Genomic DNA, 23,968 nt, shown 5'->3' with positions numbered 1-23,968 from the left:
GAGTAATGTACCCTTTCTATACCCTTGAATCACTGGCCCTTTTTGATACATTTTCAATAACCCCTCTGATAACCTTAGGTGGAACCGCTATACCTAAACATCGCTGGGGCTCTTTGTAGACAATCGTCACCTAAAAACGACGCCTTAGCCCGATTAAAGACCCCGCTTTCTATCAGAAGAGTGAATCCCTGCTCACGGAAATGGTGGTCATGTTGACCCGGGTTGTGGCTCCTTCTTTATCTTTGATGTCGGCGCCGACCTGGAATTCACCGTACGGCAGCACCAGGGTCACCTCTTTGTCCGGGCCATACGTGAGGAAGGTGAGAGCCTCGTTGGCCATGTTGCGAACTGCGAGGCCATCCGCCAGGAGGAGGAAAGTGAGAATGCGCATCAGTGTAAAAGCTCAGGAACTTCTTTTTGGAGAAGTGTGTTGATCCACACGGGAAGGCTGTATAAGAGCCATTAAAAAGTTTTAGCTTACCGTGATCCGCCACCGCGCATTCCACTGCGCATGCCGAGATCCCTTGACGCCGATAGATGGCGCCACATACTGGATGTCGCCACATATATCTGCCGCGTCGGGACCAATCAGCTTGTGCGCCCCGCCCACGCACGGTAGCGGGTCACGGTGGCGGATCGCGGATCACGGTAAGCTAATTTTCTCTACTGATTCTAAGTAAGCGGTAGGGCGTTGGGATATCAATTCCGTTCTAAACGATTCATGGCATGCGGCGGAGAGAGGCCGTAAATAAAGCTGCCTCTGTGATGTAAACTTGTTGTGCCCGCTCGTTGGTCCTATAAGCTCAACACCGCAAACAGAAGATGCCTCGGGAAGAGCACTTCGCTGCTCACGCACATTGTGTGTGGAAAAGTCCGCTCACTGCAGCCGCGTTCAGGAAACATTTACATAGGTGAATCTAACCTGAATAGCAAAAGTAGCGTGCGAGTAAAGAACTCATGCTAGTCATTTACGCGTTTGTTTGCATCGAATTAATTAAGGAGTACATCCTGAAACTGGATCATTAGCAATTATTTTACTTGAAAACAAAGCCTTAGATGACGATGGCGACCAAAGTTTCTGTCACGTTGGCCCCGTTAAAAATACCTCATGTAGCACGTAAAAACAAATACAAATACGCCCAATGAATAACTCCACAAATTCTTTTCTCCGGCTTTATTTATTCAGCGGCAAAGATTAATGGAGAAATATTAGAAAATACATCAGTAAGAAATGACGGGATTCTATAAACTGCTACACGAATTAAGTGCCATATTTTTTTTCCACGTATTTTCTACTTACAATGTAGAATATGACTTGAACAGCAGCAAGCATGACTGTCGTAAAGATCGGTTCTGGTAACCGTTATGTGACACGTTTAGTATTATTCGTATTCAGACCTTCCTGTCATTATTCTATGCTTATAATTTGTACCCTTTGAGCCTGTTGAAAACAGTGAGGTAAAGTGTGGTGCATATGTGCGGTTTAACGTCGAGAACATGCACCTGCGCTACGAGAGACCTCGCAGTGTAGAGCTCAGGATTATTATACTTCGTCTCACAAGATTTTTGCAGCACTGACAAAGGCAGAAGCACCCCAGTCCAATCAGGATCACACACACTACAATAGGCAATTGTGCTCCTACGCGCCTCTAGCCCCCCTAATTGGCGGGGGTCATAGTGGGATCACAATTCTCTATTATAGTGCGCAGGGGCGAGAGGCACTTGAGAGCACAATTGCAAGGGCTCCTCTGCCTTTCGCAGTGCTTCAGGTATCTTGTCGACCACAGAAGAGCGCCATTGTGGGGAAAGGGCGGTGTCAGCGTGCGGTGTTACACACTTCCCACCTGCGATATGACAGATGTCGAGAGCCACCTGTCACCGGCCAAGCTTTCCTGACAGAAGGGGCATTTGCTGGCAAAGTGGAGAAAGAAAGCTCTATTCTCCCCTTCTTGGGAAGATGAGGGAGTGACCGCAAGGGGCCTGCCACAAGAAACCATCCCTCACTTCCCTCGAAAAGCAGAACAAACGAAACAGAAAAAAAAAGACGTGTAGTGACCCCGCAATGCTTAAAAGCGTTTTACATTTCGTGCCCATCGAAATGCTGTGGACACAGCCTTTGCCACGGCGCTGATTATACGTAGTTTTTGCATTTTTCTGTGATAATGCTTAAATATTTAATTGAAGTGTGATCGAAATTACTCGAGAACTGTGCGCTGACAGATGGCATCGGGTTGCTGCCACGGGTTCACACCCTGTTGTGCGCGGCACGTTAATTTAGTTACAGCTTTGGATGATCACCGCGAGATCCACGATACAGTGAAATACTAAAAGCTGCTTCTGGGGTTTGTTAGAATGTGTATCTGATCCTCAGACGTAAAAAAAAAAAGTTATAAAACGTCAGCGCTGGCTTTCTGATAAGCATTGATGCGTGCTACGGTTCGTTTCATGCATCCGATTCATCTGTCCGCTTTATTCTTTTCGCTGGTTGGATGCATCTCCAGCCTACGGAGAAGCTATGCCCTGTTCGTCCCCGCCGAAGGCTGTTCCTCCGCGTAAAGCAAGTAGTCCCTTATTTGGGTTATCTTGTCACCTAAGCGAAAAGCTACCCACGAGATGAAACTAAGTGTTACAGTTTGAAAATCGTAATCTGATTTGTTTTGCAGAGAGAGAAGAAAACTGTTTATTTAGTTTACTGGCTGGTTAGTAGAGTATAATCCAGCAGCACGCGAGTGATGTGAAATGGTTTCCAACTGCGTTTTTTTTGTTGCACCCTGCTGCAAAAGATAACCCTTCAGCTGAAAATCGTTGGTCTCAAATAACTCCCGGATGAAATTTCAAAAATGCTAACGGTGCACAGCAGCAACCGTTAGAGCTGCTCACCCCAGAATGCGAAGAATTCGATGTCAAGTCCTTCGGGGTCGGTCCAGTCGGAGCAAGCGGCCTTGAACTTGTCCATGAGGGCGCGTCCTTCCTGCGGCTCGAAAGAGCAGATGCCATTCTCTGGAGGCTTGTTTATGTGCAGGAACAGGTCGGACACGCCGCTAACACCCCACTGGTTGGTGACCGTCAGGCGCGCCACGAAGTCTCCGAACGTCGGGTAGTACACCTTGAAGAATTCGTCCGACAGCGCCATCTTTTGCTCGGTGGCACCTGGAGGCGGGCAGACAAGCATGAAAATGCAGTGTTACGCGAAGACATCTGGAAAACGCCGCACAACATTTTAATCTCTACACGAGGTGCTATCTGTCAACTGCTGAGCCACATCAGACAGTGGAGTGTGCCACATGACAGCACCATTCACATTCTTTTCACTAAAAATCCATAAAGTTAGAGGCGCGCGCTTTAGAAGATCCCTTTGATGTTTGTAGGTTACACTAGCTTCTGGGGTAGACAGCCATTAGACGGTAATTTTTTTCAGACTATAAAACGGAGTTGAAACCAGTGCCAAAACTCATAATGAAATGCCAAGTTCTTCTGCGCCTTAATACATCATTAAAATATTGACGAAGATTCAGGACACAACCACTAATGATTTGTTGACACGGCCAAAGGAAAGGGCACAATTTACCCCCTGTTGTCTTATCGTCGTCAGACAGTGCCGTTCCGAGTTCGTTGTCTTGATTTAAAAATGCCATCCCTATACTCGTTATCATATTCATCATAGTCAACTCCGTTAACACGTGATGCTTTCTCCCCTCCTAACCAAGGAGCTGTGCGTGACTCACCGACTAGGTAGTCTCTGGCGTCCTCGAGGTAGACCTCGGTGAGGTTGTCACTGCCGAACACCTCCCAGTTGTAGACCATCTCTCCGTCACAGTTCTCGATGCACAATCCAATGAGGCCCACACGCACCGGGTTGATCTTCTGGCCGATAGGATCGTTGGGGTAACAAAGCTTCTCCGTCTGGCACCTGCACCACAGGGGTCGTGTCTAATGGTATACTTAACGGAGTTCCCGGTTAATATCATTACCAATGTGCTGAGTTAGCTGCTCCTTATGCTCGTGTTATGAAGAAAATATCTACTTCACTTCAAATATATATTTTGAAGTTTCTCTTGTGAACCTGCTGAAATCAGCTGCGCTCGCCAGACTAATGCGCGGGCATGCAGCAGTCGTACATAAAATTAACGAAGCACGAGCTTGACTGTGGTGAATAGGTTTCCATTCGTTGAAATAATTTCCTTTTTTTTACGCACGTAACAGCGCATACAGAATGCGTAACTTATTCACAAGTAAAGAGGAAGTCATATTTTATTATAGCTCATTTTGATTTCATTCCATTTGTAGACGATGTTAGTAGTGACGAAAACCGCAAGAAACGAGGAAGCAAAGTGCCAATTGCGCGCACAACCTGCGTGCTGCGGCACAGCCTCTCGTCGTACTACTGCCGCTGCACCAAAAGCTCCCCTGGGTGCAGAGTTTCTTTCAGTGGCGGTGATACCCATTGCTCGACCGGAGACGACGTTCTAGAGCATGGCCAAATAAAATAGGAACAAAATGGATTGCTACCAATACGCCTCCTAAGCTATCAGTTGTCGCCTTTGTACCTTCTTTCCTGCTCTTGTCCGTTCCTACGCTAAGTTTTTGAAGAAAGACAATAACTCGTCTGAAAAGCAACTTATTTGCTGAAATCGCTACATCGATCCGCTAACTTGAGGCACAGTTTAGTTCACTGAGCAAAAAGCTTAACAAGACGTCCTGGCTTTCATTTGTGTAACCTCCTCCTTCCTTCTGCGCAGAGCTGTTTGCTATCCAAGACGAGCTTCGTTATGTAGCCGCAGTTACCTCTCTTCCTACGGCCCACATTGGTCATCAGCAGTAACGCCCTTCAAAACACACGCCTACTCCGGCTTGTCAGTCGCAGCCAATGAAATACGTCAGGGGATATATCATCTGGCGGCTCTCATCCTGCACCTCTTTAGAACTGAGTGGGTGTCACGTGATTTGCTGGGTTCACCATGTTCTGCAGATACTACAAACAGCCTGGAGATCCTAAACTCACCAATGCCTCAGTTCCTCAGCATGGATGATGCAACCCTAATTCCCTCAAGAAAGGAACACCTCCGTGCCGCACACATGTATGTGTTCGGTAACCCTCCCCAGCGGTCTTACCCGCGCAGAAGAGGTTGCGCTCGGGGTAGCTCTCACTCTTGCGAGCAAGTATGGCTTGTGGGGGCCCGGTTGGATCGCCTGTTCTGTGTCATCTGGCGTAAACCCAGCCCCCCCCCCCACCCCCCCCCCCACCCCATTTCCCCTTCATCCCGGACTATAGCAGCTAGGAACGCTTAGTGCCTCCCCCCTCCTACCCTCCCTCTTCCTACTTCCTTCCCCCAAGAAGAATGCCAACACAATCGGTCAACTTACGTCGCAACTCTCCCCCTCTAAAAAAAAATACATAGTATTCAACACCACGGCTCCTGCCGTCACCCGTACGTGGCCTTAATTTCGGTACTTATATCCCCGCCTGCGGTGTCCTGTCTGCCACTCCCAAAACTCAGAAGAAAATATTCATCACTTGTTCTGGGTTTGCCCGGTGCTGAAGCCAAGTCTGGCAGCAGCGCCTCTTCCGCGGAACAGTTCATCTTCATATATTGCTTGAACGCAGGGTCGCCCCAACCGACTTCATTAGATCGGTAAACATTTCCTCATTTATTTAACAACCCGGCCCCTTTTATTCCTAACTTCTTTATGCCTTGAGGCAATAAATAACATTATTAAGATCGCACACCAATTTGAGCCCCACCTTGTACCCTTTGTGTCACGTGTCATCCCGTTGGACTAAGGTCAACAAACACACCGCGGATCGGTAGTAGAGAAATCACTCACTGGACGCTGATTGAAGGTGGAACTTTCTCCATGAGCACCAATTGTATGGCTCCCCAAGATGGCGGTCGGTCTGACTTTTCTAGCTTGACCAGGATCTCGTACGTAACGTTAGGCTTGTAGAACACTATTGTACTCCACTCGAGATCTCCACCGGTTATATTGATACGGCCTGCGCAGAAAAAGAAAAAAGCGTAAACCACAACCTCAAGCCGCATCACCTGTTCCTGATTTGAGGAAGAGTGGCTATAGCTTCGTCTGGCATGAAGCAGGCTAGTTCTCACACGAAGAGTAATCGATACCTTTTTCAGACGGGCACTTTAAAATGGCTGCTGAGTCAACATCCTTTAAGATTTGTAATCGCTATCGAATTCGAAGGAGTTGTGTGGCTTTTGAATCGCAAACTCAGTCGCATTCGAGAAATTCAATTCTCACAATCCAAGCTAGTTGGGACGCTGCTATTTGGCAGACATGTAAGCAATTATTCCAGAAGATTGACATACAAAAGTTAAATACGAAATGTTCTTTCGTTACTCTAATACTATTACGAGTTCTTAAGCTGAATTTACTTCTTTTGGACAAGCTGTAGTTGACCTCTTTTACTTTTGGGCAAGCATATTTAGAGCGTTTTTGTCTGACTGGAAACACTAATATGCTTGTGGCAGTGCTTTGTGGCCAGCCTCTGCTTATTTTTTGTGCAGAAGCTGCATATCTTAAAGCTCAATTGTCTTTAGAAATGATACTGCGGTCATTTTATTTACTTCAGCAGGGATCTGAAATTCGCATTGCTGCGCGGCGCATTGAGAAAATTTAGCTCGTCGCTGGCCAAAAATAACAAAAGCGAAATAAATAAATATAAAGAATAGAAAAATAAAGCAACAAGTAGCAATAAAACAAATAAAGACTACCAGTAATTCCCGCTTCCAGACCTCACTTTCCCCATTGTTCATGGATAAGGAAAGCGGAGCATGCTGCCCTGTACTTAAACGCCGTGCGATCGCCACTCCAGGAAGGGTTTGGAGAGAACTACTGAAAGGTACAACGGCTAAAACGAGCCACTTAGGCTAAAAAGACGGGATGTATCTTTAGAGATGAATGAGATGGTGGGTTGTCCGGCACTTCGCCACTGAAGGCAGCCGATTTCCGTCCCAAGTTCACGCGGATTATTAAAAGTCCAATGCCTCTTTACACTTCCACAAAGAATTCACCGTCTGGGAAAAAAGCTGGCCATTTTGTAGATTTCAGTTTGAAAATGAATCTGGTGGAACGAGTCAGGCGGCAAAGCCATTCCGTGAATTAAGCTGGCACTTATTTTCGGAACTAAGACTGACATCTTTGGAGTCGGTGGGCCGCACCACATAGCTCCACGGGCCGCATGTGGCTCGCGGTCCACCTGTTTGAGACCCCTGCCCTGAAGCGCAGCTTCGACCATCTCACAAATGAAATTGCGCACAGGCGCCTCTCGAAGGACTTCAAAATTTCGATGGGTTGCCACATTGTTTCTTTCACTCTGCACATATTTACCTTGAGGGTCATTGAAGATGACCGCGTAGCAGCGCTTAATGGACTCCTGAGTGTATCAACTATTGGGGCTTCGAAGTTTCTTCGTGGCAAAGTATAGAGTACATCTGACGTAAATCTTGATTAAAAAGAACAGTAAAAATTCTCAAACTACGTAAAAAACCGCCATCAAAAAAAAAACAAATAAACAAAACAATAATAATAAGAAGAAGAAGTAGAAGAAAGGAAGCTCCATGGGGGGACACAATTTGGAATGAGAATTTCAGATGTTCCTGCGAAATAAGAAATAAGTGAGCAGGAAAAGTGCAGTCCATACCTCCAGATTTAAGGCTTGGCTTTGCCAATTGAGAGATTCTATTGAGAGATACTCTTTAATTAGGGCAAAAGAATGAAAAGATCACTGCGAAGAGCTTTGTATTACAATGTTTCATCACAGTGCTAGAAGCACACAAGCATAGATCCCTGATGTCCACGACACCTAATGCGTCACGTAGAAAGGACCAAGATAAAAAGATCAGAGAGTGATCACTTCGCAGTGACCTGTTTATTTATTCTTGTATTTTACGAACGGCCCACAAACAAAACAGTTTCGCATCTTAAGTTCTTTTCATTACTGACAGTCACATTACTTCACTATAAAATGCTTTATATGTTCGGCGCCAACTGTGCTGTGCTCGCAAAAGTCAGAGAGAGAGAGAGAGAGAGACCTGGGCCTGTGCCGAAGCAGCCGCCGCCGTCCTCCATGTCCTCAGCCGCCAGGAACCCGGCCACGTCAAAGTTATGACCCTTGGCCGTGATATTGGCCAGGCTGTTCATGCGGTGGTACAGGGGCTGCGTCACGTTCTGCTCGTCGTCAGGAATGGTCCGGTTGATCACCTCGTTGGGAACCCGGCGGCAGAACCAGGTTACGCTGAAGTTCTGCACCCGCAAACAACACGGAGAGTTCGCATGCGCAGCAAGGAACTCTTGTGGCCGCAATTGGGTAAGCGAGCGATCTACGGAGTCGTAGAAAACAAGTTAGTACAGTATGACTTGACATAAAAGTTTTACACGAGTGTATTTCGACACGGCTATGGTTAAAAAAAAAAGATGAGTGTTTGTGCTTGCGCAAATCGTGAAATCCAGCCACAATTAGCGTAAACGTAGTCAAAGATCTCTATTCTCTCCTGAAGGGCTTCATAGTATACAGTAAGAGTGCTCATCCACTATGAGATAGCCGCCGCACCTTTCTTTTCTTTTCCTTGGGACCACTTGTAGACTTGTTGGCTGACTTGCATTCTGTGTAGCGGCGATAGAGCGAAGATCTCATGCCTAGAGCTCTCATGTAAGAATTAAGTGTGCTGATGAGCTCTGAGCGAGTTTGGTATTACGCCCAGCCATGTACGTCCAGCGAATGTAACACAAAAGGCTGTTCCGACTTTTCATCTCCTCTGGCTGGAGTAAAGACAGCGGTGGCTCCATCACACGCCAACCTACGCTAACGAAAGTCGGTACCATATATATAGTACACCTGGCAGGGTGCGATTGCACCTTTGCTACCGCGCGCCGTCCTAAACAAGTTCCTAGATTACAGTGTTTTAGAAGCATGTTAGGAGCTTCAGTATATTTTGGTGTGTTCTGAAAATCATCCTAGCCTTCTCTCGGCCCTATCACTGCTGCGAGAACACATTCCTCTAGTACGCTTGCTTTTAGCATCAGGGGTTCAGTATAGCATCGCTGGTGTCGCTATGTCGCAGAGAAGCCGGCCTGTACGTAGAGTTTTATAAAAAGGACCGAGTTCGCATTGCTGAATGCGCAGCATAAAAATGGCTGTTTCAAGAATGTCGCACGGAAAATGCCTTACGGCCTATCGTTTTTTGTGCGCGACAACTGGCGCACAATTTCGTAGACTTCCACGATGAAACATTCTAATCTATGATTTCGAGCTGCGTGCTATAGCTGTATCTCCGAATGTGAACAATATCTGTCTCGATCCCATCCGAACTGGGAATTTGAACCCAAATCATCTTTTGAAACACATTCTTCGGTTTCGTGGAGGTTTCGCAGTTAGATTTACCTTGTCCGAGGGGTCATCCGGGTTGATTGAGTAGTTGCCGGGGTTGAGAATGAGCGTCTGTGGGAAGCCCCTGGTTATCCGGGACTGGGCGCCGTTGGACATCTGGGGCAGCAGTGGAGAAGGCTTCATCTCTATGTAGGTCTCGGCGAAGCGCTTGTGGAACATGGGAGGCTTGGCCCTTGGTGCTGAAATAATGAAGCCCGTCAGAAATTGCCAGACTCTAATGTGTTGGTAGAAAATGTGACTAACATCTGTAGATGTGGTACCAGAGTGGCGCAGAGTGGCAGAGTGGCAGATTAGAGAAAAGCAGCATGGTTGAGATTTCTGTATGTCACGTTACTGCTTAAGCCATCGTGTAAAACATTCCTATTCCACTTTTTCACTATAATATTCCACTATATTCCATTCCACTATAATATTCCATTTTCCACTATAATATTCCACTATAATATCAAGAACTGTTCGTTACGGCCATTTGGACGATATCGTATTAGAAACGCTGCCGGTAGAGGCGGAGAGGTGGCTCCAGTCCGATGGTATTTCCGGTAAAAAGGCGTCGATGGACAAGCTGATGCGGCAACTGGGTGCACAAGCCTTGTGAGCATGATCGATGCGGTAAGCGATGTAATAAAAGGTAATGTAATGGTACGCTATTGAGCTCGGAGGTGAGTGTAGTAATTTGTGTGCAAAGGGCACAAAGGCGAGATTTTCGCGATAGGCTAAACCTTGTAGATTAGGATAAAATTTCGCGTAACAGATACTAGCAACGTGTGAAGAGTTAGCAGCTACAATGCAACGGGCGGAGCGGTTTTTTAGAGGCTCAAGAGAAGGATGGACAAATGAGGATGACAAAGTAGAGAAGCCTGTTTCCGCGACTTACCACTCATGTTGACGTTGTAGCGTAGCTTGTACAGTCCGGCTTCGAGGAAGAACTCCGGTAGGAAGATCATTGATTTCGTCCGTGAATCGAGCATAGTCAGGTCGATCTGGCGTATCGGGTCGCCGGTCTCGTTCAGGAGGAAGGCTTCCCACGCGCGTGTCACGTCGATGGAGATGTTGCACTCGACGGAGGTGAATGTGTACAATTCCACTGGGCGGAGTCTGAAAAAAAAAAAAGCCAGATATGTAAAAACAGAGATGATCAAATCATTGATAAGGCACTGCGTTGAGGATGGGCTAGCCTGCCTGTCAACACACAAGCCTTTCTTTCCCTAGAGGGGCAATGAGGACAGATACAACCGAAATCTGTTATTCTAAGAAAACTGTATTTTAAGGATGCCCCACTACTGGATTCAAACTCATCATGTCATGGACGAAAAAAAAAAAATGTTTTGTTTAGAAGGATCGGCGGAGAAACCTAGATTCGGGGGTCTGTTTTGACGTACCGCAGTCTATTTGTGAAAACAACCGACTATGAAGACACCTGTATTTTGTTTTGGAAGTTCTTATAGATTGTCCATAGAAGCTCCCTCTTCAATAAAAGTAATGCCGTTGTGTTTAGAACTTGGGCAATCTATCGGCGCTGGACAACTTCAGTTTGTCTTCAGTGTCCTTTTAGGGAAGCGCAGCCAAGAATCCCACTGAGGGGATTTCAGTTTTTCATTTATTGCAAGTACTGTCCAAGTACTGCACAGGTTCCACTGAGTTACGGCAACTGAATGTGGATAGGGAGTAAGCAATAAAACAAATAATTATAGAGGTACAAGGCGAAGATATTTGGACTGAACTGAATTATCACCAATTAAGCACAAATTTTATGCTCGATTTAATTACTGCTTTGCTTTATATTGCTTAATGTCTCGAATCGACATAGGCTACGAAGGGCGCCATAGTGGAGGGCCACGGAATAAGTTTGACCACCTGGGATTCTTTAAGGGGCAATGAGAACGTATTAAGACGCACTTAACGTTTATTAATAAGAGAGTAGTTACTCATTGACAGCCACCCAAGCGCAGCCATACGAATACAAAGTAAAGCTATACAGCTTTCTCAGAAACTTCGCAGTTAAAGAAAAATTCGCCCTGGTCCGGTGATCCAACCTGTGACCACAGCCTTTCCAGGCCAGTCGCTCTAACAACCGAGCTAACCAGGACGGTCAGCAGATTAGCAGATTGACGTTTATTGTAGGTGTGGGCGTGAAAAATGCTTCATTTCGTTTCCTATATCTGTTGGGCTTAGCGGACGTAAAGAATTGTGTGACATGCTCCGCACGTAAGGAAGGACTCAGATCCAGAAAGCCTCATTGCTTGCAGTAAACTGGGTTCGCAGAGTGAATTTGCGTGTATACTTCAATCCTCATACCACCCTTCTGCGTTTTACCACTTCAACAAACAGCCCTTTTCGACTCGTTTAACGCGACCACGAACCTGTAGAAGACGGTGGCATTGGCGGGGTCCAACACCTGGTTGCGTATCTTGATGATGGGTGGCTTGCAGGGCTCGTTGTTCACCGTGAAGTTGAGTATGCTCGTCTGCTCGCTGATGTCGTTGAAGGCGGTCAGGGTGAAGACGTAGTCGTAGCCCCGCTCATAGATGTTCTGGAGCCACATGGGGTTCTCGAGGTCCCCTTCCAGCTGGAACTGGTCGGGCCGGTAGCGCGTGAAGCACTGGGAACGCGAGCCGTAGGCGCGCTTGGGTGACTCGTCACCGTAGTCCACCACCACGCACGTGTCGGTGCCCATCAGGTCGAAGGTCACCATGAAGTTGCGAATGTGCTCGTCCTGGAAAAAGCCGTAGGGTCAGCCACGATTAAGAACCCACAGGTAGACGCGAATTTTCACACCTGCCAGACATCGTAGTTCGCGTTATGCCTGTGTGCACTCTCTCTCTCTCTCTCTCTCTCTCGAAACGGCTGTAGAAAAGTACAAAGTTATATCGCGAAGGCTGGAGTACGCGAGTGTCATCGGGGACCCGCAGTGTCAAACTCATAATAATAAATTACGTGCGAAGTTCAGCAGCTGCGTTCGTTTTTTTATGTGCAAACGAAAGCAATCGCTGTATGCAGCACTGGTCGATAGGCAGCTCTCGGTCCAGCTCTTAATCTGGATGTAGAAAAATAGCGCGCTTAAGATTCTTTTATTATGTGCAATAATGACCTAAAATTTCATTCAATATCGTTTTTATGATCTAATTTAGGAGTATCAGTAAAAATCATCCTTTTTCTAACGCTCGCTTCTATTTCAAACAGTTGTTAAATTTAATATCCTCGATGTTCCAATGATATGAACGCTTTCAGCAGAGGTCGAAATTGACTTTCATGCAATCTCTGCGTAGTGTTCATTCCTCGCTCTGTAAAGTCCGTTGGGACGAAGAAACCATTGTAAATAAATAAAAGTGCATAAGGTGTTCTCTCGAAGAGTTGGAAGCGCTCCTTTTGAATGATCCGCGAAAATCAACGCACCTTGGGCGTCGTCTCGTTCATGTACACGTCCAGTCCCTCGATGGGCTCCATGCTGCGGAAGCTGACGACAAATGGCTCCGTCCGGTGTTGGACATGGTTCCAGGCGTACACGAACACGTCGTGTTGCCCTGGCTGTACAGATCATCGAAACAGAGTTTCACTTAGACTATACCGCTCTCTGTAAGGTGCCTAATTTAACTTTTCGCAAAGCGGAGGTAACCTTACTGCACTCACGAGGTTGCCATTTTTTCTCTTTAAATTGTTCGGTCGGATCAAGCCGCGCTCTGTACCCCGCCGATATATTTCGCTCATCGTCAGTTTATATCATGACATGTTTGCCTTCAGTTTATGCAATATGTACGGAGATAGGGCAGTTCCTAAACGCGTACATACGTCGCAGTACCGCTTTAGAGAGGACATGACGGATGCCAGCCGTAGTCAGTAACAGGACGTTTGCTGTTTTCAAAGCCTCTCTCGAGACTTTCGTTCACCGCCACCTACTCACTCCAAGAACATGAAATTACGATTCAATGGCTTTTAAATTGAAGAATTTTTTTTCTGACTCATAACAGCGAGACAAAAGTTTCAGAGAAATTAAAGATGAAAGGTGAAGATTCCCTATTGACCACCCTGAAAATATGCAACACAGTTTGCAAATATCGCACAGCTTCAAATTTTGAGGAAGCATTAAAAACTTCTCAGGAAACCGCTAATTCACATGAAGGGGGAAATGGGAGCTATGAAAACTCACAGATCAGTTAGCTTGCGATTCACTGCTTACTCAAAATTTACCAAGATGTCAATATCGGACAAGCTTGTTTTCAGGAAGGACGTTCGACAATAGGCCCTACTTACGCCTCGAAGGACGCGCTTCGTCAAAACTTTTATCCTGGCTAGGCCTGAGTACTAGTTACTACGTCGTCTTTTATCTGGGGCCACGATCCCACTGACCACTAGCTGCTTTTAGAGGACACGGTTGCGGTGGATACATTTCGTGCGCAATTCGAACACGTTAGATCTAGAACAAAGGAACTCACCACAGGGAAGTCCAGTGTGTACTTGAGCTGCTTTCCTGTTCCGTTGGCGAGCAGCTGGCCCTTGGCAGTTTCAATGATGAACATCTCGACAATGCCTGCGAGAAAATGCGAAATTTTGATTCTACATCACGGTCCACGATAAATATTCTTACCCCATGTTCTTCATACGTAATGGAATGATATGGTACGGAATGAAATGGAATGACGTGAAATGATATCGTATGCTATGGCATGGTATGGTATGGTATGGTATGGTATGGTATGGTATGGTATGGTATGGTATGGTATGGTATGGTATGGTACGGTACGGTACGGTGCGGTATGTTATGGTACGGTATGGTGTGGTGTGGTATGTTATGGTACGGTATGGTACGGTATGGGTACGTTATGGTACGGTATGTTATGTTATGGTATGGTATGGTATGGTATGGGGAGGGGGGGTATGGGTGTGGTGTGGTATGGTATGGCATGGTGTGGTATGGTATGGGGTATGGTATGGTATGGGCATGAATTATCACTTCCCTTCCTCACACTATTTCAAATGCCTGCAACGCGGAGCTGATAGGTGGATACTACCGTCGCTTAGGGGCCATCGGCATATAGCGATGCAGACAGCTCAAATGGTGTCGCCTCACAAGTGCAGTAATTTCCGGGCTATATTCCTCACCCTGTGTATTGTACACATGGCTGAAGTCTTCCAAAGAAGCAATTTTTTTACTCGGTCATGCGTCTCCAGTAATGGTCCGCATGGCTCATCTTCCGGAATAATAATAAAAAGCGTACACGATTGCGTTAGACACCTGAAGAGAGCATTGCCGATAATTAACGCTCATGTTTTCGGAGGCATCGAGACAGTTTTCCTAGACGATTATGAATGTACCGTTTGTTTTTATCGGGACAGATCTCTCAGCAGACCATTCATTACGAAGGTCGTGTGCTTACAGTCGGCCACGTCGCAGACAAGACGGCTGAACAACGTTTTTCGTAATGGAAATGCCAATAAGCGGCAGCAATTGTATCCGTAAAACTATTCAGATGCTCTATGGTCAGGAGGCACAGTAAAAAAATCAAACAAAAAAAAAGGAAAATATAATTTTAATGAAAATAGTCTTGGAGAGGACATGTTATAATGGCCGGATATGAAAACAAAAATGCTGTGTCATCTTGTAAATGGTACACAAAGCCCAAATTTCTCTTTGGCTTATAAGGTTTAATGTGCCAAACAGACTCACACTATGATATTACTATACACTAATGCAGCGCAAACAACACAAAGGCATAGGAAGGGGACAGCACAAGCGATGATAAGTTTGGTACTGTAAAGTCGGTAAATTATATACATTCTGAAACCTTCTTAAATGCCCCGCTGGGGTGACGCAGTGGTTACGACACTCGACTACTGTGCCCAAGGATGCGGGTTCGAATCCTGGCCACGGCGGCCGCTTTTCGATGGAGGCGAAAAGCAAGGCGCCTGTGGTCTGTGCGATGTCAGCGCACGTCAAAGAACCCCAGGTGGTCGAAATTTCTGGAGCCCTCCACTACGACGTCTCTCATAACCTGAGTCGCTTTGGAACGTTAAACCCCACAAACCAAACCATCTTAAATGCCGAAAACATATGCAATGTCCGAGTGCCCCGTTTGCTGCCGTTACTGTACGTGTCTCATAGAGACAGCGCGCATTTTATTGACGGTTGCATACGTGCATCGAATATTCCAGATCTATATGAATACGCTTTTTATGAGCCGCGCATATGAAATTCTGGGTATATGGGCGGACAATATGCGGGAATTCATGCGCTTTCTATATATTTCCGTTGCGGTTTCCATATCCTCTCCGTACAATCTTCGTATGATGTACATGACGCATAGAGTTCGTATGAAATTGTCCATGGGTTTGTGGCGAAAGCTACACTAAACTAGTAGAAAGGCATTTTGCGGAGCCAGGCAGAGGCTACTACTGCTCATGGCATGGCAATCAGCTCCGCAGCTCCACAGGTGCTCCGCCGCTGCGCTGGCTACAGAGAGGAGGGAGGTAGCGGCATCCCAGCTGATGCGTGAGGAGGACGTCAGTTTCCGCACTGCGCATGCGCGCGCCGCATCGGAGAGATGACCGAGTGGAGCAGGAAAGCGTTTGCCGGCGTCGCATACACAGTGCATGAAAGTTGATTCTGCCCTCAACACCGGCGAACTTCGATGTGTTCAACAGAAAGCTGGTTGTGTTCGATACAACGCTCGGTCGCCCGCAGCCAGAGCTTTCTCTCCACATTCGGTTCAGCAGGGTGGAACCACTAATTGCTTTCGACTCCTTTGTGCATATTGTTAGTACACCGCAAATTTCACATAGTTCCCACATGACGCATACAGAAATGCATGGCATAAAAGAAATTGTTACATGGAATATTTCGTTCGCAGATTTACAGCGTGTATGCCAAAAGCGGTGAAAAAAAGGGTTAGGGGGAGTTAGAGGAGGTGACGTCCTCACCTGAGCCCGTTTTGACGGTGAACACGACGGGCCGCGTAGTTGGGAATATGTCGTTGGCCGACCCGAGGCCGTTTCGCAGCGGGGCATCGTCCGTCGGCTGGAACTGCACCTTGGCCACCAGGCCCGTGGTGCGTGTGGCAGTCTCCACCTGCGTGTTACTCAGTGTTTTTAGGAACGAGTGAAAGAGACGTACACGATATTCGTGGACTACAAGATCTCTGGGGCATTACTTTTCATTTTTCATGAAGGTTATCGTGGTTGCTATGGCCGAATGGAGGCAATCTACTTTTTTCGATGTGATGATCACTTGTTACGTTCTCTGTAAAACTAAAGAGGCTACATATGTTTATGCAAGTGTCCATTGTATATTTATTGGGGCCCTTTTTTCCAAAATAAATGGTTTTCTGGCAATTGAATCTTAATTATATAGGGGCCAACCTAAAACCGCGGCAGACTACTTAAATGCTACTGCGCTCACATCCATTGAATGCTGATGCAGTTTTGCGGAATTGAATTTTCCTGCAAATTGCACATCTATAGCAGAGTCCACGTGAAAGTTGGTTGATAAGAGAGCTCTAGGTAGCTATTGCGACTTTGTTATTCCGCAGTTGCCAGTGCGCCAGGAAGGTAACGATAAATGTCGATCCCTTGTAGCTACTACTGATATGCGTACCCTGGTGGTGAGGACGTAGTGCGATATGAGGTTGGAGATGTTGACAGCGACATTGTAGTGTCCAGGTTTGAGGTACACGTGACTGAACTTCTGCGAGACCTTCTCGGCGGACTCGCTAGGCACCTTCCACTTGGCCTTCTGTCGATCGCCGAACGAGATGCGTGCCACGGCGTCTGTGGGCAGCTTCTCCGTCTTCGGGTACGTCAGCGTCAGGTAGATTGCCTCTGCGCCAGTAGGGAACCACAAGTGGTCATCAATAAAAATACGGTGGCATATATGAATATTTTCTTATCAGACAAATCGCCATTGACGTTTAGAATATTGAGCGTGGCTTGCTGTCATGACGTCATTTGTGACGTCACTCAGTTCTGGCCAATCAGTAAACAGCAACGCGACATGGGCTACAAAGTAGCCAAATCGCAACAAGGGTGACTTAAGCATTTGCATCCGAAGTGATTCATGCGTTTAACATGGTGACCATTTGGGCTAGTTGGTGCGAATATAACATATTTATAACCTGCAAAATACACAGAAACACACAAAAAAAGAAGTACAGGCCTGCCCCGTGTACTCCTTTTCTTGTATTTCTGTCTATTTCGCTGGTTCAATATGCTTGATTAACGTCTCTTCTTCTCCATTTGCTACCGGAGTCCTCTAAAAGTACCTAGAGTTCAGATGATGTTTCGCGTGTACTGCTGTCCAACGTGAGGTTTGCAAAACCCCTGTAGTTTGCTGTTGGTATCGAAGTGTCCTCCACCTGAACTGCGAACCATATAAAGGAAAGTAATTTTTTGAAGTTCATTCATTGAACTAACAAATAATTCTAATGATGTAAAATTGCAAACACAAATTCTTGAAATGTTGAAGCTCTGGTACTTACTTCTATCAGGATTTAATTCTTTACTATCTTAGCATTAACGATCTAAACTTGACGCAGCGCCACAAAGACAACTGCTATAGTAATCAATGCAGTGTTTTGTTCAGTCATGCGTGGTAGCATAGCAATACACTACTTGAAGCTCATTCTACGCGGGTCGTGTTTCTATTTAATTTATCGTGCTCAGTTAGCCGTGCCACCTGTCATTCAGACTTATCACATCATACGCGCGTTTCTGTAGTGCCCCAGCTAAAGGAACGTGATGAAAAAAAAAATGGCAACACACACACACACCACCTTGAACTTGCTTGTTTAATTTTTCTCTGTAACTTTTATCATCGTCCGTCACTCATGAAATATTTATTTCAAGCACTGCATGTCATCCTTCCATGATGTGCTCGTTCTTTTTCAAATTTGAACGCGTATACCGGCTGCACATTTCTGCATGCCACCTTGGCTATTCGTTCATTTCCCGCAATAGCACTGAATGGCAGAGTTCGCGACCAGGCATCGTACTGATATAATAAAATTTCGATAACTCTTTAGCGGCGAATGACGCCGCTGCGTGACTTTCCTCATACTTTGTTCGTCTTAAGATGCCTTTTGATTTTTCAGCTTATTTCTTCTGTCTGGTAATGCTTAAGTGTTCACTATCAATCATAATATACGTACCCCCCCAATGCACTGATCTGTCTATGAGGGCTTATAAGGTTAAGTAAATTACTTAATATAACCAAAAGTATTAGAGCTCAGTGTTCTGGCTTAGCGCATTTACCAGCTAAGGCGTTAACAGCCTAGAAGTGTGGAGTGGTGTGCCCGTTTTGTTGTCTGCCGGGCTCGTTTCGGCGTCTCTGTTCTAACGTGCATTCTCGTGGCTTTATCCAATTGCGACCTTCTGTTTGCGTTCGCGGCAGGTAAGGTTGGTCTACTGGGTACTAGAAGAAAATGGTGGCACTGGAAGAAGCGTATTTATAGACCATTAAGCCCCCGCCGGGGTGGCGCAGTGGGTACGGCGCTCGACTACTGTTCCCAAGGACGCGGGATCGAATCCCGGCCTCGGCTGCCGCTTTTCGATGGAGGCGAAAAGCAAGGCGCCCGTGTGCTGTGCGATGTCAGTGCACGTTAAAGAACCCCAGGTGGTCGAAATTTCCGGAGTACTCCACTATGGCGTCTCTCATAGCCTGAGTTGCTCTGGGACGTTAAACCCCATAAAGCAACCAAACCAACCAACCGGACCATTAAGCGCGCTACAGGCCAACCAGGCACACAAAATCTCGACTTGTTGAATCATCGAGCATGGTACGATGCTCTACTCTTTTTCCGGCGGCATGGTGAGCCGCTTCTTGTTCACACTGTTGACCAAAGTAGCAGCCTCGCTTACAGTGGCGCCAGTCCATGTTGATCACTTCTGGTCTCGGTAACGCTTTGATTAAATGTCATCCATCACGTCAGCACGCGAAAACCCACAAGGAAGGGACACACATCAGCGTCATCGAGTTATTATTCAGCTTCAACCGAATGCTGGTTATTACTCGTCAGCATCTCCGTCGCAGCCACAACCCCTATTTACGACGTAGAAACTATGCACCGCTGCTCCAGTGATGCCCAGATTTGTTGCCATAGCAACCAGCGCGAACTCCATTCCGGTTCTTCAGCGATCGTGTTCCACCCAGGCTCTCGCTCCTTATCAGTGGTTCTGGTTTCCACTCGTGATGCTCCGTGGTGTGACATTAAATCTGCCGCTGAAAACCCCATATATCTCTCTTAAATTAAGCTTCTAAAGCTTCTAAAGCTACTCTTATGACACTTAGTCTTGGTCTTGACGTCACGAGTTATAGTTAGCGCGGTGGGAAAAACGTCTTTCTTAAATCCAACTTATCCAGAAATAACTTCACTTTTCCCCGCCGAGTAACACATAAAGAACTTAGAGTCGATTCTCGCCAAGGAAAAAAAAAATTAAATTGCAGTCTTTATTTGTACCTAGAATCCGTTCAAAATAGCTATGCACACTTTACTGTTTGAGAAGTACGCCGCAAGTGCAACGTTTTTGAATTATGGACCCGATGGATTCTGTTAAATTACTAGTCGCCAAGAGCTGCTAAAACCGGCGCTGGGTCGTTACCTCAGCCGGGTATAGTTGTCAGCCGTCAGCGTACCTGGCAGAATGACGGGTGAATTGGTGAACAGTTCCCAGGCCTCTGTGACGGGTCGTTGGACCGACACACTGCGGCGGGCGATGAAGTTTCCGTGCAGGTTGGAAGAGTTCACCTGCACCACATACGTGCCGGGCTCCTTGAATATGTGCGTCTTCAAGAAGCGCTGTCCCGCGAGGACACCTGCGGGGACGTACGCATATAAGAGAAGGTGGAAAAAACAGCTCCGAACTGAAATAATAAGTTTGAGAGTGGGTAGAACGTGCCGAAAATGTTTTTCGAGTTGTTCTTTTTGCTGTTAAAGGAGGAGAACTGGCAGGAATGATTCGGGCACTCTTTTACTCCCATAAGGTTCAGTGACAAACTGGAATTTTTCGCCCTACGAGCATGGCAGATTGTTCTACTGGTCTATATGTCACACTGGTCCATATGGTATGTTAGCAACGCGTATTAATTTATTTAGCGCAGTTTATGTCTTTTAATTTTATGCATACCACTGAGCCTAATCAGAAAGAGCGTCTTCCGTAAACGCAAGCGTAACTTACTCTTGACGACTTCCTTGGTAGTGTGGCCGTCGCCGAAATTCCACACCATGGTGACGTCACTGCCACCAAACATGCGCGCAGTGATCTCAACTTCCGTGCCCGTTGGCACTTGGTTCCGTGACACTTCCAGGCGGAAGCTGGTTAGCTTTTCCTGACTGCTCACATCCGCCATCTTGCGGACGGTGGTGTCGTGGTGTCTGTTTTGAAGGCCTGCAAGAAAAGCGAAAATTCATTTATTTACTATACATCAAAGGCCGCAGATATTGGCACTACAAGGATACCGTGAATATCTTGCTATAAATTCTGGTTTGAAATCATCGTTTCCTTTTTTTTTCTCGTTTTTTTTTTTTTGCTATTTGCTACGAGAAGATGCAGAGAGCTACGGAACAATAAATGGTAGGGGTAACATGAAGAGATAGGAAGCGTGCAGATTGGGTCAGAGAAATGACTCAAGTTACAGACATTCTAGTGGAAATCTAGAAGAAATGGGCGTGGGCAGGACATGTAGTGCGGAGAGAGGATAACCGATGGTCGCTTGGGGTAACAAACTGGATTCCAAGGGAAGGAAAGCGTAGCAGGGGGCGGCGGAAAGTTAGGTGGGCGGATGAGGTTAAGAAGCTCGCAGGTGTCAAGTGGATGTAGCTAGCACAGGACCGGGTTAATTGGAGCAATATGTGAGAAGCCTTCGCCCTGTAGTGGGTATAGTCAGGCTGCTGCTGATGATGATGACGAGAAGACAAGTGGGGCGTCAGCATCTTGCTGAAATACGCTTGTTTGTGACGATTAATATTAGCTATTTCCGCCTCTCAAGGAGCTTCAGAAGCGCGCCCACAAACGTATCAGCGGTACCGCATTTATGAATCGATTATTTTGGTAGTTCATGAATGACGAGCTAGTTTTCAATAACCGGCTTTATGGGTAGCACTATATATATCTCAGTCGGCAGGCAAGTTGGTAGCTACAATATAAAGATGCTTTCAATGATCTGCGCTGGCAAACGAAGCTTCCAACGGCAGCATGTCTAAAATACGCTCACCATTTCGCCGTCACCCCAAGACACACGGCTATCTGAGTACTTCCGCAGTTTTGCACTGGGATGTACACTTGTGAATTAAAATGTTTTTACTGTTACTCTTATATCAAGATGCACGGAAGGTAATGAAGGCGGAGCTCACTGATTCTGAATTCGTAGGCTCCGGGCTCGACGTATAGGTAGTCGTAGGTGAGGTTTACGGGTGACGACAGCAGCGCCCCGACCAGGTAGCGCCGACCCATCACCAGCAGGTCGTCGGTGCGCACGGCCTGGCCTTTCAGCTGGTTCCGCCGGACGAGGTCCGAGGACTCACCCGTATGCGTGGCACGGTACGCCAGCCGGCCACCCGACGTGGTGAAACCCAGGATGTCGCCTGTGCCGTCAAGAGGACCAAAAATACTTAACTCCTGATATGTCTGGTAGCTCAAGCTAGGTGTATTGATACACGCCTTTAAGAGACTATATCTCACTAAAATTAACCACTTTCCCCTTCTTCCAATGGATTCATAAGACATAAAATTCGGCGATTAAAGCTCTCGCTACAATTTCAGGTAACTAAATGGCCTGGAATGGACAACAAATGCCCCTTGCTCACAGTCGCTATCATTGTATTCGTTTGTTTTCTGACCTGGCCTGCTGTTACACGTAGCGTGTAGTCAGCTTCTGCAGTTCCTCTCTCTGACCCATGACGCGTCTGTATATGCGTGCACCAATGGTCACGTACTCGTTATGGCGTGTGTGAGTATTCCGGAACGTACCAGAGACGACCGGTACAGGGCTGGAGAGGCGGTGCACAAAGTAGCCTTTGTTGACCATGATGGATATGGTCTCGACCATTTTGTAGATGGAGTAGACCTCGTTCTTTGGGCATTGGTCGCTGCGCAGACAGTTCGCTTCCTGCGAGCACAGCGAGGCACCCTCGTGGCAGGTGACGTTGTTGAACTCGAACGTGCACCCTTGACAGGTCGGACGCAGGAGCTGCGGGTGAAGGAGGTATAGTAAGTGTTAGGTATATATGCCGGTCTAGGGTGGAGCCACTGTCGAGCTACTTCTGAAGTGTGAATTAGTTTCGAAAAAGATGCCCTATTTAGACTTCGTTCTATTTATGGCGTGCCATGAAGCTTTCAGGGGATTTGATGTATCTCTGCCTGAGACATAGTTTCTTGCGCGAAGACACAATGACAACAAAAGAGGGCACGACAGGACAGAGCGCTAGACATAAACTCCAGATTACTGAAGCCGAACAGCATGTATAGTCGAGCAAGCTGTACAGCAAAAATCACCAGACCCGTGAAACATTCCTCTGTAGTGAAAACTTCGCTTTTGGGAAAGTGAACCAGTTGACTCAGTGATTGATTAGTTCATTAAAGGTATTTATTAAAAAAAACAAAAAACAGTCTCAGTTCTAGTTTTTCGCCCATTTCGAATGCATCTGCGTGGAGTGATTGCCGCTTTATTCTGGATATCTCGAACGCAGTCGCTACACTAGCAAGGACAGTTAAAAAGAAATATAGATGCTGACGAAAGCAGATGATTAAAAAGCGGTGCCATAGCCCAGTGGCAGAGTACCGAACGCGAAATTCAGAGGTTATGGTTTCGGAACCCAGCGGTCACATTGGCTGCTTTTTATTATAATCAACAGTCTTCGTGATTACATTATTATGTCCAATCGAGCAGCAAATTGAAAGAAAATCTGCTATACTTCCTTTGCTGTCAGTTTCAGTTGCTTTTCTTCGTGTAAATCTTATAACGAGCCCTTCATTTTCTTCTGTTTTCTGAACAAAAGGCCGAGTTATTCTCAAGAAAATTATGTTTAAGCTCTCTCAAACTAACCACATCAAGGGCGAGAAGAACTTTATGACCCTCGTCGGAACTTAATAAGAGTGAAGACCAGTCTGAGTGCTCCGCACTCCCTCCCCTTTCTTCCCCGTCCAAAAATAGGTTGTCATGACTCACCACAGAGTGCTGGCTAAAACTAGCTGGTAATGGCAACAGATGCACTAATGAAGGTATGCATTCAATGGCTGCATTCTCACCTTCCTTTCTCCGTCTCTTTCCCTCTGTTAAAATGAAGGCAAAATTCGATGAAATCAAAGATTCGCAGAAGAGTAAAGGTTTGAGTGGGACTCGATACTACGCCTTTTAGGAGCCATTACGCATAGTGACAGCACGGTATGCTGAGGAGATTCGCACCGACGCAAGCTGACATTGCTGCAGCTCCTGTTTTCACGTTACTTGCGGGTCGTAGAAGCTTATGCAGACGACAACTGCATGTGTGAATAATCGCTTGTAATTATACCGACATCAACAACAATGGCATTGCTAAAGAAAACTGGCGTTAATTTTGTAAGCAGCGCAGCACAAAGTGG

The 23,968-nt window shown here is 46.4% G+C and overlaps 1 protein-coding gene across 1 annotated transcript in view; it reads right to left on the bottom strand.

Moving 5' to 3' along the window:
• The window catches only part of LOC146189629 (polycystin-1-like), a 71,805-nt gene that overhangs the window by 28,716 nt on the left and 19,121 nt on the right, over nt 1–23,968 (bottom strand). The window contains exons 6-21 of the mRNA XM_084605310.1: nt 22,358–22,577; nt 21,742–21,972; nt 20,567–20,776; nt 20,025–20,204; nt 16,992–17,215; nt 16,319–16,466; nt 13,837–13,931; nt 12,800–12,931; nt 11,767–12,119; nt 10,281–10,501; nt 9,401–9,585; nt 8,052–8,262; nt 5,827–5,995; nt 3,726–3,910; nt 2,881–3,150; nt 197–348 (exon numbers count right to left, since the gene is read on the bottom strand). Coding sequence (XP_084461436.1) covers nt 197–348; nt 2,881–3,150; nt 3,726–3,910; nt 5,827–5,995; nt 8,052–8,262; nt 9,401–9,585; nt 10,281–10,501; nt 11,767–12,119; nt 12,800–12,931; nt 13,837–13,931; nt 16,319–16,466; nt 16,992–17,215; nt 20,025–20,204; nt 20,567–20,776; nt 21,742–21,972; nt 22,358–22,577 — 3,186 coding nt within the window. The remainder of the gene's footprint in view (nt 1–196; nt 349–2,880; nt 3,151–3,725; nt 3,911–5,826; nt 5,996–8,051; nt 8,263–9,400; nt 9,586–10,280; nt 10,502–11,766; nt 12,120–12,799; nt 12,932–13,836; nt 13,932–16,318; nt 16,467–16,991; nt 17,216–20,024; nt 20,205–20,566; nt 20,777–21,741; nt 21,973–22,357; nt 22,578–23,968) is intronic.

Source organism: Amblyomma maculatum, chromosome 5, assembly GCF_055883805.1.
Source record: "Amblyomma maculatum isolate TAMU_Amacu chromosome 5, ASM5588380v1, whole genome shotgun sequence".
Lineage (NCBI taxonomy): Eukaryota > Metazoa > Arthropoda > Arachnida > Ixodida > Ixodidae > Amblyomma > Amblyomma maculatum.
This window is presented reverse-complemented; position numbering and strand designations above follow the sequence as displayed.